General features: G+C 59.0%; 1 protein-coding gene across 7 annotated transcripts in view; it reads left to right on the top strand.

The window, feature by feature from the left end:
* The window catches only part of OSBP2 (oxysterol binding protein 2), a 93,199-nt gene that overhangs the window by 68,593 nt on the left and 9,974 nt on the right, over nucleotides 1-14,632 (top strand). For 5 of the 7 annotated variants that reach the window (XM_038152082.1, XM_038152084.1, XM_038152086.1 and 2 more), the window contains 4 exons: nucleotides 9,290-9,476; nucleotides 11,861-11,981; nucleotides 12,871-12,937; nucleotides 13,259-13,426. In XM_038152082.1, coding sequence (XP_038008010.1) covers nucleotides 9,290-9,476; nucleotides 11,861-11,981; nucleotides 12,871-12,937; nucleotides 13,259-13,426 — 543 coding nt within the window. The remainder of the gene's footprint in view (nucleotides 1-9,289; nucleotides 9,477-11,860; nucleotides 11,982-12,870; nucleotides 12,938-13,258; nucleotides 13,427-14,632) is intronic. The other 2 variants (XM_038152083.1, XM_038152085.1) reach the window with 1 other exon arrangement.

Raw genomic sequence — 14,632 nt, 5'->3', positions numbered from 1 at the left:
CAGGGATTCCCTCTGTGACCCCAGGCAGCTGCTCTGCTGCCCAAACCCCCGGCCAGAGCCTGGGGGGGCACCGGGGCTTGTCCCGTGCCCGTGGCGAGGGGGATGGCGCGGGAGCTCTCGCTGGCATGTGGCACCGGCTGTGTTAATTATCCGTGCTGCGCTAACGATGCGCACTAATCAGCGCCTCGCAAACCATGTCACCGACCCAGAAAAGCCCCGGCAGTGGGATTAAATCCCTAACCCAGCCCTAATCCCCCTCGGATGAGAGGGCTGCAGCGAGGGCTCTGGGTGCCCTGCGTGTTCCTGCTGTGGAGGCGCTCACAGGAAATAACTGGTGGGTGCTTTGCTTTTACGGGGCGGGGGGGGGAGGGTGACAGTGGCACCCTGGGGTCTGTCTCTGCCTCAGTGGGGCTGGGGGAGTGGAAATGAGGAGATGTGGAGCCTGGCCCCTGCTCTTGGAGCTGCTGCGCCTTTCCCGGAGCAGCCTGTGATGCTTTTAAATGTAGAGGTGTGAGGGTATCTCTGATCAAATCTGTTCAGACAGGCAGTGCCTTCCTCCCACTCCCTCCTCATCATCATTCGCTGAGTGCTTCCAACTGGATTTTATCAGGCATGTGGCTACTCAGCCCTCGTGTGTGGCCGCGGGGCCTCTGTGCTGCCCGGGGCTTTCTGTGGGTGCTCCTGCTCACCCTGCTGCGGGGGTTTTCACCTTTCTTCCCCCTCTTCTCTCTCTTCCTCCTCCTCATTCTGTCCATCTGACCCCCAGGAGGTTTCAGTCTGTCCTGGGGCTCCCCTCAGAACCTCATGCAAGAAGAGGGTGGATGAGTCTGTCCCCAGCACCTGAGGGTGCCTCTTGCAGCTCTTCCCTCCTGGATGTTTTTAGCTGAGAGGGATGACTTTTCCACTGAGGAGAGCTGGGAGCGTTTGTGCCGTGCTGCTGGGTCAGCAGGGCTGTGTTGGTGGGCCCAGCACGGCCCTGCACCGTCAGCAGTGCCTGGGCTAGAGCAGCAGCTCTGCTGAGCCAGGAGCCAGCCAGGCATCGCCTCTGCCATTAACCTGTGCCCAGGGATCCTCCTGGGATCCTCATCCCTGCCTGGAGGCTGGGGCGGGATGAGGCCCTGGGGAGGGCAAATATCAGAGCATTGCTGGGTGAATCCCTTTGGGGTCACAAGGGTGGTGTTTGCCTCTTCCCTGGGCTGCTGCCCCGAGGTGCTTCACTCTGGCTCCTTCCTCCAGCTTGTGTCGAAGGAAAAGGCTCTGGAATGGCCCCTGTGCTCTCCTGTGGATTTACCCAGGAAGAAGTTACAGCGCTGGGAGATGAGGGGGTTGTGGGGGGCTGCTGCTGCTCCTGTAGCCCCTCTCATAGCTGGGGAGGTTTGCACGAGGCTGAATGCGAGGGACAATCCAAGGCAGCTTCTTGCAGATCCCGGGGTCGGAGCTGCCCGCGGGCTGTGCCAGCTGCTCCTGCCGCCGAGCGCTTGGACAGATGCTCCTCCAGCCTGGGATCTGCTCCATCAGGGGATGAGCAAAGCAGCCAGCCAGAGCCCGGGGAAATCTGCCGTCCTGGGAGCCGTCGGCCGGACAGAGCTCTCTGGGCACACCAGCGCCGGGATCGGGGCTCCAGGGGCCCGGAAGGGGAGGGTGGCTGCTCTCCTCGTGGTGCCTCTGCTCTGCAGACCCTGGGAGGGTCCCCCCCCTGCTGGGGTGGGTCTGGGGGCTTGGGCAAGGGAAGGAGAATGAAGGATGTGCAGCAGCCACCTGGAGGTACCTCCCTGCAGGGAAAGAGCCAGTGCTGGGAGCTTCCCAGGGAGGGCATTTTTGGCACGAGTGGCACTGGAGAGGCCCCGCTGCTGTGCAGGCAGGTGAGAGCACCAGGACAAGCCTGAGGCTTTTCGTGGCTGGAGGAGAGCTGGGAAGCTCTGCAGGGATATGGTTCTGGGGCGGCCACCCTGCAGCAGGAGGTCCCAGCACAGCCTCAGCTCCCAGAATATCTTCTGTACTGGTCCCAGCGTGCCCTTGGCACCCTCTGGCATGGCCAGCGGAGGCTGCTGGGTGCTGCTCAGTGAGCTTTGGGGTGGAAGGGTCAGCACCCCGCCGTATCCAGAAAAATTCTTCAGTTGTTTTCCCACCAGAAACCAGACTCAGATCCTTCCCGTGGCACAGCTCCAGGCTGGCACTGCCTTGGTCTGTAAGCTGTGGGCAGCGTTGGCTCGTTCCCTTTCCCAGCACCACCCTGACCACGTCCTCCCCTCCTGCCGAGCGCCGCTGGTTCAGGATCGGTCCCTGATTCCTCCTCCACGGAGGCTCCGTGGGGTTGGATTAGAGCCTCTTAGCACAGCCAGCCGCTGGATTTGCCACTGTTTCCCACTAATCCCCTCTTTATTGCATGGGGTGGATTCCATGGCGCTGACAGCGGCGCTGCAGGCGGGGTCTGGATGCTGGGCCAGCCCTGGTGCTTTGGGATGGGCTTTGGGATGAGCATAGCTCTGGGGAACCCCTGGGCGGGGTGGATCTGATTGGAACACTGCTGTGTCTGTGGCCATTAAACAGGTGGCCCAAAATAAGATGGTAAGGTGGAAGAATTCCCAGATTCACAACCACGAGACAAGATCTGACCCCACCACAGTGTGGATGTCTCCATCTTAGACACGCCTATCCCAGACTTCTCTGTCTTGGATGTCTCCATCATGGAGATCTCTGGCTCCCAGGGAGTCCATGAATCCCAGAGAGAATCAGGCAGTGCAGGGCACAAGGTGTCACATGGAATGGGACCATCAGGGATTTTGGGAGCACCTTGTTCAAGCACTGGGGGTCTGGCTGAGCTGCTGACAGTGGCACCGAGGGGTGGGCTGGAGCCTGCTCCAGTGTTTTCCCACTTCCTCCTGTTGGGTCTCTAAGGATCTTTCCCGTGTTTGTGCTTTTTTGTAGCACCTATTTCCCCTGGATGCAGAGGGATAATTTTCCGTGTTGAACTCACAGGCTTTTATGCAGTGTCACCTTGCTTTCTCAGGGTGTCCCAACATGCTGAAGCTCAGCCCAGTTCTCCCCACCAGCCCTGCCCCGGGCAGGAGCAGTTCCTGGTGTTTCACATCCTGCTTCAGACAGCTGGGTGCTGGCTGAGGGTCACTCCAAGGATTTGGGAGGATTTGCAGTTATTTGAGCAGGCTGGGTTGCTGTGGTGCTGAGCAGCACCTGCCCTTGGGCCCCAGCACGGCTGTGGCTGTCGAGCAGATGACCACACTCCAGACCATGTCTCACTGCCATCTGACTGTGTGGCATGATTTGGGATTCAGGTTGGCTCTGTCCTTTTATTTCCCCTTTGCTTGCTGCTCAAGAGTGTTTTTTGGGGGAGGAAGGACAAATTAACCCTCTCTGGGTGCAGTGGCACATTGTGACTCTGTGTCTCACCGCTCTGAACCCAAATGGCTTCAGCCCCATCCCTGGAAGTGTTCAAGGTTGGACAGGGCTCGGGGCAGCCTAGTGGGAGGTCCCTGTGCCCGTGGAGGGGGTGGAAGGAGGGGAGCTCCAAGGTCCCTTCCCAGGCAGCCCGTGATGCTGAGATTCTCTGTGTGCAGAGCCAAACAATGGCCCTTCCCTGGGGGGCTGTTCTGCAGCAGCAGCAGCCAGCTGTGTCCCAGGGTTTTGATGACTCCAGGAAGGAAGGGAGCACTTATCTCCCAGGCACTCAACGGCAGAGCTCTGTCCCTGCTGAGTGCAGTGACGGCTCCTGCTCTGTAATTCACCCAAGAGGAAGAGATGATTGAACGCATCTGGCACTTGCCTCCTCTCCTGTCACTCCTGGGCCACGAAGTACTCCTTGTCCCATGCTTGAGGAGCAGGAGGTGTTGGTCCCGCAATAGCAGGCACTTCCCTGCTGGATGTTCCCTGCCCAAAGGTTGGATTTGTGTGGCTGATGCTCTGGGATGCTGGGACAGGTGGGATTGCAGGTGTGAGCCCATTCCCTCACCATCCAGCAGCGTTGTGCAGGAGAATGCTCAGCTGTGCTGGGGCTGCCCCAGAGGCTGTCACCCTGTGGTGACCCCAGGCAGAAGTTGTTCCCTGGGAGGGTGGGCAGGCCCTGGCACAGGGTGCCCAGAGCAGCTGGGGCTGCTCATGGATCCCTGGCAGTGCCCAAGATTGGACATTGGGGCTTGGAGTGCCCCGGGGTACTGGAAGGTGTCCCTGCCATGGCAGGGGGATGAGACAAAAGGAGCTTTAAGGTCCCTTCCAGCCAAGCCGTTCCATGATTCTATGAAGTCTGGCAGGCCTTGCTGTGATCATTTACCCTTTCAAGCTAATTAACCTCATCTCTTTGTTCCTTCCATCCGATTTTGACTATTTGCTCCACTGAGGAAGCAGAGATCCCTGAGGGTGTGTGACACCACCACCTTGGCAGGACGTGGGTGACCTCGGGTGATTGTTTTCCACTGCATGAATAATCCTGGGGCTGTTAACGACGTTCCCATTAGCCAGCAACAAGCTGTGAAATCGGGATATTTGCCGTGACAAATGTGTGAAAGGTGCTAAATGTGCCCTTGGCCCAGCAGCTGCTGGGCACAGGGAGGGACCACAGAGCTGATGGCACCAAGCGTTGCCTCCTGCTCCCCGGCAGGATCTCGATGGCACTCTGCCTCTTCCTCCAGGAATGTGCAGGAGCCTCGGTGGTATTTTTCCATTTCTTTTGGCCACCTTGGCTGCGCCTCCCTGTCTTGGCTGGGATTTACAGTTCTATCGGCCAGTGCTGGATTAGGACCTGCCACAACTTTTTCCAGCCATGGAGAGGAGGAGAAACTGCCTCTGTCCCTGCTGCCACATGGTTGCAGTAACACTGGGGTTCCCTGAGATCAGGGACTGCACAGGGATGGAGCTTGCTTTTACCTCTGGTCGCTGGTGACCTGTCAGCCTGGCTGCTGCTCTCCAGCCCCGTCTGTGCTGTCATGACGCTGAGGCAGAACAGCCTTCAGAACTTGAGGATTTGATCCAGCTCTGGCCCTGGGGCAGAATCCAGGTCCTTTTCTGTCACCTCCGGTACCTGCTGGCCCTCTGCGAGTGGGAGGCAGCAGTTGGGATGCTGTGAAGGATAAACCCAGTCTCCTGATGGGGTGAGAAGCCTGTGGGGATGGGCACAGCATCCTGTGCCCTTTCCTCTTCTCCGCTCTTCCAGAGCAACTCTGAGGACAGTGAGTGCCTCTGTCAGCGAGATCTGTCCATGGTATCAGTTCTCCCCTAGTGCAGTAAGGAAATTCACTGGGGAGGGAGGGCATTCCTGCCTGGAACAAGAGCACAGTGCTCCTCAGTCTGGACTCTAAGCCTAACATCTTTATTTAGGTATAATGAGAGTTAAGTTGCTTAAAAAGCGAGCGTGGATCCTGGGAGAGCTTTGAGAAGGGTGGGGCCTCCCAAGGCCGTACCTTCATGGCCTTGACTCCTCAGCCCTACAGCTCACTGGGGAATCACTTTTCCTGCAGTTCCATCCTTCAGCCTGGGCTCTGTGCCCTCCTTTGAGTGCATTCCTCAAGGGGTCTCTTCCTGCTGTCCTGTGTCCCTGTGCCAGCCTGGTGTGGGTTCGTGGCTGAGTCTTGCTTACAGCCCTGAGCAAGTTCAGCTGGAACTAAATTTAGCCACCTCTCCACGAGAATTTGATAAGTTGGATTGCGAGGTGTTGCTCCTGCTCAGTGGCTGGATTGTTTGTACCTTGGGAGTACCAAGGCAGGGGATTAATGCTGGGAATGAGTGATGAGCTGGGATATTCGTGTCTGAGCTCCTCATCCCAGTGCCCTGCAGCCCTTGTTCCACACAGGGATGAGTTTTGGCTCAGAACTGAGCTCAGTCGACAGAGACTGAAAAAAATATCCCCCGATCCCTGTTTGGTGCTGCTCCCACCTTCAGTGAGCATCCCTGTGGAACGTGGCACTGTCTGGCTGTAGGGGTTGTAAACCCAAATTAATCACTTTCATTTGCTTGGCTGCTGGTGGCAGCAGTGGGGGCTGAGTTTGGCAGATCCCTCTTGCAGGATATTCTCCCCTCTCCACCCCTGGCATCACTTCTCTCCCAAGGAGCAAACATGATCCGTGTTTGGGTTGGTCCAGATCCTTTGATCTGGGTTTGGATCAAGCCATTGTCTGAATTACAGAGGAAGAGGCTGCAGAGGGGGGCCCCTACAGCCTTTCAAAACCAGGGAACATTCCCTGTATGTATCCCAGCTCCTAAACCCATATGGACACCATTGTGGGATGCAGCATGGACTGTGTATTGTCCTGCATTCCTGACATGGAAGCTCCAGAGCCTGTGGTGGGATCTGTGGCCTCGTGAGGACCATCCTGCTCATCTTCCCAAAACCTCCCCACGCTCTGCAACACTGACAACCATTCTCCATCACTTGGATTTTTTTATATGGCTGTAAGTGAAGCCCAGTGGTGCAGGTTTCCCTTTGGGATACATCATGGAGTCCTCCTTGAAGCTTTGGGATGGGAGATTCCGAGGTGTTACTTGCTGTTTTTCACTAGGATGTTGATTCCCATCAGCTACTGGAGCAAGTTCTCCTCCCAGCTCCCAGCCCTGCCTCCCAGTGGCTCCTACATAATTACCTCCTTTCCCCCTAATTCCCTGTTCCAGCCCGTGGTTAATTGTTGTAGGATAATTACAGGTGATCTCGTTTTAAAGCGCTCAGTCCCTGAGCCTGGAGCAGCCGGCAGTTCCCACTCTTGCTGCCAAACTGGGCATTTCTGTGCCTTCTGCTGTGGAGCTGGACCTTTGGAGCAGATAATGAGCTTTGCTGGGGTGGGAAGGTCATGGCCACATCCCATTACTTCCCTTGGTTTCATCCTCTTAGCCCAGTGCATCTGTGGGACACACAGAGCCGGTGCCAGCCCGGGGTGGTGTCACTGGGAAGGGCCAGGGCAGGGTCCCTGTGGGCTTTGGGCCATGGGTGGCTCCCAGGAGGATTTTGGGGTGGGGAGGAGCTGAGTTGTTTCAAGAGGAGGAGGTGAAAACATCGCCCAGAGAATGCGGGGTCTGGTCTGGCCCTCTGAGAGCATCAACCGTTCCCCAGCACTAACAAGGCCACCACTGACCCCTGTCCCCGAGTGCCACCTCCACATGGCTGTTAAATCCCTGCAGGGATGGGGATCCAGCACTGCCCTGGGCAGCTGTGCCACCCTGACCACCGTTTCAGTGAAGGAATTATCCCAAAATCCACTCTGAGCCTGCCCTGGCCCAGCCTGAGGCCGTTCCTTCTCCTCCTGTCCCTGTTCCCTGGAGCAGAGCCCGACCCCCCCGGCTGTCCCCTCCTGGCAGGAGCTGTGCAGAGCCACAAGGGCCCCCCTGAGCCTCCTTTTCTCCAGGCTGAGCCCCTTCCCAGCTCCCTCAGCCCCTGCTGGGGCTCCAGCCCCTTCCCAGCTCCGTTCCCTGCCCTGGACACGCTCCAGCCCCTCCAGGTCTCTCGTGTCAGGAGGGTCCCAGAGCTGATCCCAGTTTTGAACACGTGAGATGGAAGCACAGGCAGGAATTTGGAAGGACAGGACCCTGAACCCTCCCTGCCTTCAGTGGGAAAAGCATCAAAGGAGTGGAGGAGGGGACACACACAGGGTCTGGTCCCTCCATGTTCTAGGTGTGTGTCAAGCAAAACCTTAAGGGAAAAACTTCTTTCCCTGGATAAGTCTCAAGTCCTGCTCCTATCCAAGGGAAAGGTTTGATGAAGAACTGATGAATTGGAGCTTTTCTTGGACAAATCCTGGTAAAATCAGAGCAAGTCATGGAAGCTGAAGCCCTGAATCTTCTGCTTGACCAGGAGTTACCTCGATCCTCAGGTGCCACCTGCAGCCCAAATGCTGAGTAACCAAGCCAAGAGCTGGATGAATCATCTGTGGAATCCAAATAGCTGGAAACAGAAAATAAGCAAGTCTTGGGAATGTTGTAGTCTGTCAGACATCCAAAACTCTCTGGATGTCTTTGAATAGGTTTGAGTTTTTCAGCTAGCATTTATCCATTGGACTTCTTGGTATGACAAGGAGTTGCACAAGCACAGTTAATTCCCCTTCATGCTGCCAGCTCCTGGAGAATTTCCATAAAAATCCTGTTTCCCGACTTTGAAACATAAGAAGAAGTTCAGTGTGTTGCATCTGGCAGGGATTTGGGGTGGGAGGAGCAGCCCTGCCTCCGTGCTCAGCTGCACGTGGCGCTGATGGCAAAGGAAGCGGCGAGGCCACGGGAACTCAGGGTTTCATCCAGAATGGAAAATAACCTAAAAATAGAGCTGTGAGGGCCGGGCTGTCCTGTGAGGCCATTGTCTGGGATGAGGCAGTGTGGGACAGCCAGCAGTGTCCCCGTGTCCCGGCCCTGGGCGGATGTCCTGCTCCCGGAAAGCTCCTGCTGGGAGTGCGGCGCAGCTGGGGCTGGGTGATGCCAGTCCTGGGGGGCTTTGGGAGGGGGGTGGGTGCCAAGGCATTCTCCTGCCAGCCTGGATTGTGGTGTCCCAGCTGTCCCCTGCCTGGTGGCACAGGATGGATGCTGTGTGTACTGCAAGGCTTCACTTGGAGCACTCCCTGAGCCCTCCTGCCCTGTGCCCTGTGTGTCTGCGGAGTCCCCATGGCTGGGGGGTCCCCCGGGCTCATTGGGGAGGGGAATGGGTGTTCTGGCCGTGGTGGATGTGTTGTAGGGGCCAGGCCAGGCCCTGTGCTGTGTCTGGGCTGTGCAGCTCTGGGGAGGAGCTGGGTGTTCTTCCTCTCTGCCTCCCTGGAGCACAGGGATTGCGCGCTTCTGGCTTGAGTAGCCCAGAGCAGCTGTGGCTGCCCCTGGATTCCTGGATGTGTCCAAGGCCAGATTGGACAGAGCTTGGAGCAACCTGGGCTAGTGGAAGGTGTCCCTGTCCATGGAACTGGATGATCTTTAGGTCCCTTCCAGCCCAAACCATTCCATGATTCTGTGATCCTCTCCTGTCTATGGCTGTCACCCCAGGGACCGCTGTTCCATCCAGCTTCTCCTCATTTGCTGAATTTGGGCTTGAAGGTGCCACTTAGGACCTCTGGGCTTGGCTGAGGGCTGTGAGAGCTGCTGAGGAGCACAGCAGGCTCAGGGATGGGGACAGGGACAGGCTGTGGGCAGGCTCTGGCAGGCCATGTTGCAGCCACCTCCTTGGCCGGAGCTGAGCTGTGGATGAGGGGATCGAGCGCAGCCCTGGGAGCTGGTGAAACCCCGCTCACGGGAGAGGAGCAGGAGGGGGTGTCGGGGAGCCAGCTCGGGGTCCCCGTGTGCCGTGACACCTCTGGCTGAGCTGTCCCTTCCCGTGCAGGCCTGCCGCGATTTCCTGGACTTAGCCGAGAGCCACAGCCGGAAATGGCAGCGGCTGCTGCAGCATGAGCGGGAGCAGCGGATCCGCCTGGAGGAGACCATCGAGCAGCTAGCCAAGCAGCACAACAGCTTGGAGCGCGCCTGCCGCGGGGCGCCCGGCCCCGCCAGCGCCGCCAGCAGCGCCAAGGGTGAGCACCAGGCTGGGACTGGGAGGGGACAGGGCTGCTCAGGGATCCTGGGATGGGACAGGGCTGCTTGAGTGTCCTGGGATGGGACAGGGCTGCTCGGGGGGCTGGGAGGGGACACGGCTGCTCAGGGATTCCTGGGATGGGACAGGGCTGCTCAGGGATCCTGGGATGGGACAGGGCTGCTTGGGTGTCATGGGAGGGGACAGGGCTGCTCGGGGGGCTGGGAGGGGACAGGGCTGTTAGGGGATCTTGGGATGGGACATGGCTGTTAGGGGATCCCTGGGATGGGACATGGCTGTTAGAGGATGCTGGGATGGGACACGGCTGTTAGTGGATCCTGGGAGGGGACAGGGCTGCTCAGGGACCTCTGGAATGGGATGGAGCTGCTCAGGGACTCCTGGGATGAACTGGGGTGTTCCACTCAGGGACCCTCGGGATGAGACAGAGCTGCTTGGGGACCCCTGGGATGGGACAGAGTTGCTCCAGGACCCCTGGGATGGCACAGGGCTGTTCAGGGACCCCTGGGATGGATCAGGGCTTTCTGCCTGGCTGCTCCCAGCGAGCTGCCAGCAATGGGAAGGGTGCCCAAGGCAATGCCCTGTATCCCCATGGTATTTTTCTAAATGGTTCCCATTACGCCATAATTGTTTCTAATTGTCCTTGCTCTGGGACTTGGATGTCCCCAAGATTCAGATGCAAAGAGGGCTGTGTCCCCAGCTCACTCATGCTATTCTAGGCTGTTTTGGGAGCTGTAACCCTTACTGGTGGGCACATCTCCGGGTGCTGGAGGGCAGCCATGGCACTGGGAAAAGGCTCAGGGTGCCCTGGCACTGCCGAGTTGGCTGCGTGGGGTGGCAGTGGAACAGCCAGGGCTCGTTTGCAATAAGATCCAACAGCTTTGCAGATTTCTGCCAAATGTCCTTCCCCCAGGGGAGCGTTAGTTACAGCCACAAACACTGCTCACAGTGCCGGGTCTTGCTTTTAAAGGAAATACAGACCCGAGGCAGAGAGCAGTGGCTGCTGGAGGTGGGGGAGATGTTGGTGCCAGGCGCTGCCCTCGTTCCCCTATGGCCTCCGGGGAGGTTTAGTTTGGATATTGGGGAATATTGCTTCATGGAAAGGGTTGTTCAGCCGTGTCCCCATCCCTGGGGGGATTTAACAGCTGTGTGGATGTGGCACCTGGGGACACGGGTTGGTGGTGGCCTGGGCAGTGCTGGGGAATGGCGGGGCTCGATGTTCTCAGAGGGCCCGAGCAGCTGAAACAGTTCTGAGGGGCAGCTGGCGAGGGCAGGGGGAAACCGCTGCGGGGACAGGCACAGATCCGGCCGGGGTGGTGACCCTGCTGCTCTGGAGAGTGGGAGTGACACAGGGAATGGGATTGTCCGGGGTGGGAGCAGGGCATTGTCCGGGTGGGAGCAGGACATTGTCCGGGTGGGAGCAGGGAATTGTCCGGGTGGGAGCAGGGCATTGTCCGGGTGGGAGCAGGGCATTGTCCGGGGTGGGAGCAGGGCATTGTCCGAGTGGGAGCAGGGCATTGTCCGGGTGGGAGCAGGGCATTGTCCGGGTGGGAGCAGGGAATTGTCCGGGTGGGAGCAGGGCATTGTCCGGGGTGGGAGCAGGGAATTGTCCGGGGTGGGAGCAGGGCATTGTCCGGGTGGGAGCAGGGCATTGTCCGGGTGGGAGCAGGGAATTGTCCGGCTGGGAGCAGGGCATTGTCCGGGTGGGAGCAGGGCATTGTCCGGGTGGGAGCAGGGCATTGTCCGGGTGGGAGCAGGGCATTGTCCGGCTGGGAGCAGGGAATTGTCCGGGGTGGGAGCAGGGAATTGTCCGGGTGGGAGCAGGGCATTGTCCGGGTGGGAGCAGGGCATTGTCCGGGTGGGAGCAGGGCATTGTCCGGCTGGGAGCAGGGGAGCTGCAGCGGGACCCGGCCGGCTCCGGGCGCCGCAGCCATGGATCCGTCCCAGCGCAGCGCAGCATGTTTGGGAATGCGGGGCTGGGAAACCTCTCCAGCATCACCTGAAACACGAGACTTTTTTTTTCCTGCTTTAATCCAAGCCGGATTTCCCGGCGGACGGGGTGGTGCTGGAGCCGAGGTTGGGCACGCCCGTGTCACCCTCAGGCGGCCTGGGGACGTTTTCGGGGGTGCTCCCGAGCCCGGCAGGGTTGCCCTGTGTGCCTGGGTTGGGGAGCAGGGCACATCCTTGCTTCCAGGAGCTGGAATTCTCCTGGTACAGCATCCTCGGGGTGTGGAGCGGGATGCAGGGGGGGTCAGGCTGTGAAGGGACCCAGCGAGGAGGGGACACAGCGGGGGCTCTGGGGACAGATCCTGTGGCGGGCTCTGGAGGGGAGCAGCAGCACGGGCTGTGTCAAAGCGTCTGTGCCAGCAGGGAGTGTGCAGTCTGCCAAAGGAGAGGCCAGTGATGAAGATGAGGAGACGGAGTACTTCGATGCCATGGAGGACGCACCAGCTTTTATCACTGTAACTGCAGACCCCAAGCACCACAGGTACGGCCCCCTGCCTGCCTGGGAATGCGGGAAGGGCTGGCAAGAGCCGGTTTTCCTGCAGCAGCCCCTCCCACGGGGTCACACTTGTGGGCACGTCCTCCAAAACTTCCCCAGCCTCTGTCCAGAGGTCCATCCTGCACCTGGCTGCTCCTGCATTCCTGGAGCAAGGCTGAGGATGGCCCCCAGTTGTAGTGAAGCAGGTGAGGAAGGGCAGGTGTCAGGCAGTGCTGTAGGAGAGCTGAGTCCTCTGCCCCTCAGCTGATGGGAGCAGGGACTTGGAGGGAAATCCCTCAGAGTGTTGGGCAGCGGCAGGGAGCACCTTGCCTCGACAGAACCATGGAATTATGGCATGGGTATTGATGGAAGGTGCCTTAAAGCTCCTCTCATTCCACTCCCTGTCATGGGCATGGGCACTTCCCACTATTCCAGGCTGCTCCAAGCCCCAGTGTCCAGCCTGGCCTTGGGCACTGCCAGGGATCCAGGGGCAGTCACAGCTTCTGTGGGCACTCTGTGCCAGGGCCTGGCCACCCTCACAGGGAAGAATTTGTTCCCAATATCCCATCAAACCCTGCCCTCTGTCTGCTGTCACCTGCTCTTAGTCCTCCATGGACACCTGGGCTGGAGGAACCTGTGGTCTGACCCATGGTCACATCACTGGGCTTGGTGACAAAAGCAGAATCTCTCTGCCCTCAGAGGGCTGTGGCTGAGAATCTCTTCCTGAGCATCCTCTCCTTAGAATCCCCTCCTAACACGTGTGCACAGCCTCTGTCACCCAGTTCCTTCCTGGCAGTGCCCTGGGGGCTGCAGGGAGATGCTGTGGGTGACGCTGCACCAGCCCTGGGTGTTCCCTGCCCTGCCCGGTGCTCACCAGCCTCTGTTCCTCCCCCAGGCGATCGGGCAGCAACCTGAGCGGGGCCAGCGAGGGCCACCCCGAGGACTGGAACCTGGAGGACAGTGTGAGTGGGCTGGGCAGGGTGGGAAGGGGGGTCCTGCTGGGGTGAAACCAGGGGAGAGGAGATGGTTGTGAAGGGACCCTTAATCAGGGTCCAGATGCTCTGTGGTGGTTCCTCTGTGAGTCACAGATGTCATCAGCATCCTGAACATTCTCCTGAGGGAAGCAGGAAGGTGTTGGGGGACAGTTGTACCCGTATTTCCCTGGAGAACAGGCTTCCAGCAATGCTCCTCAGGTGTCTCCTGGGCTGTGGTCGCTGTTCCTGGGAGCTGCTGGGTCTGGCTGGGTCCAGCTTAAACCTGAGCTCCTTCTGTTGCTTCCACAGGTGTTTGAGAGCTCAAATCAAAGCAGCTACAATGAGTCCACGGGCAGAGATCTCCTGCCGAGGAAGAGGAGAAGGACTCGAATTCCTGACAAACCCAACTACAGCCTTAATCTCTGGAGCATCATGAAGAACTGCATTGGCAAGGAGCTCTCCAAGATCCCCATGCCCGTGAGTCTGAGTGTCCCTGGCACCAGGGCTGGCACAGGGGGTGGATTTGGGCAGCTCTTGGCTGTGCAGAGCGTTTGGGTTACAGCTCTGGAGGGTCCCAGGCAGGGACAGGAGATTGTCACCAGGGACTGGATTTTGTGCTGGCAACGGCTGCATGCTTATCATGGAGTTGTGGAATGGTTTGGGTGGGAAGGGAACTTAAAGCTCATCCAGTCTCACCCCCATGGACAGGGACACCTCCCACTGTCCCAGGCTGCTCCCAGCCCCAGTGTCCAGCCTGGCCTTGGGCACTGCCAGGGATCCAGGGGCAGCCCCAGCTGCTCTGGGCACCCTGTGCCAGGGCCTGGCCACCCTCCCAAGGAACAATTCCCAATTCCCAATATCCCATCCAGCCCTGCCCTCTGGCAGTGGAAGCCATTCCCTGTGTGCTGTCCCTCCATGCCTTGTCCCCAGTCCCTCTGCAGCTCTCCTGGAGCCCCTTCAGGCCCTGGCAGGGGCTCTGAGCTCTCCCTGGAGCCTTCTCCTCTCCAGGTGAGCACCCCCAGCTCTCCCAGCCTGGCTCCAGCCCTCAGAGCATCTCTGTGGCCTCCTCTGGACTTGCTCCAGCACATCCCTGCTCCTGGGCAGGCTGGAGCAGAGGGGACATTGCCCGAGTGTCCTCTGCATGTCCAGCTGCTACAGAGGCATGGAGGGGAGCAGGGCACTGTGGATCCCTGAGGATTCAGGAAGAAGGGACCCTGTTGCTGGTGATGTTCCCCCAGTGTGATCCAGGACAGGACACTCAGGGCTGGGTTCCACCCCAGGGGCTCAGAGAGCCTCTTCTTCCTTACAGAGAGCAGCTTTTTGGTGAAAGAGGTGCTGGGGGCAGGTTTTGGGTGCTGCTGGTTCAGCCCTGGGGACAGAGGCTCCTGTGATGGCCAGAAAGGGTTTGTTGGGGGGTGTGTGTGGAGCAGCCCCCACATGGGCTGCTCAGAGCCATATTCATGGTCCATCCTCTGTTGGGTGAAGAGCAGGGAGCACATTCCAGGGCCTGGGATGCTGGATCATTGTGTTCTGTCTCTTCAGAGACAGAGTGAGAGAGCCTGAGTGAGAGCTCAGAGCTCTGCCTGAAACTGGTGAGCTGTCACTTCCTTGTGCTATTTCCAGCCAGGATGGACAGCCCAGCACCATCCAGTTCTGCAGCAGCAGCAGATCAGGGTGTGATGG

This window comes from Motacilla alba, chromosome 15, assembly GCF_015832195.1.
Source record: "Motacilla alba alba isolate MOTALB_02 chromosome 15, Motacilla_alba_V1.0_pri, whole genome shotgun sequence".
NCBI classification, from domain to species: Eukaryota; Metazoa; Chordata; class Aves; order Passeriformes; family Motacillidae; genus Motacilla; species Motacilla alba.
The sequence above is the reverse complement of the archived record's forward strand: the minus strand, read 5'-3'. Positions and strand labels throughout refer to the sequence as shown.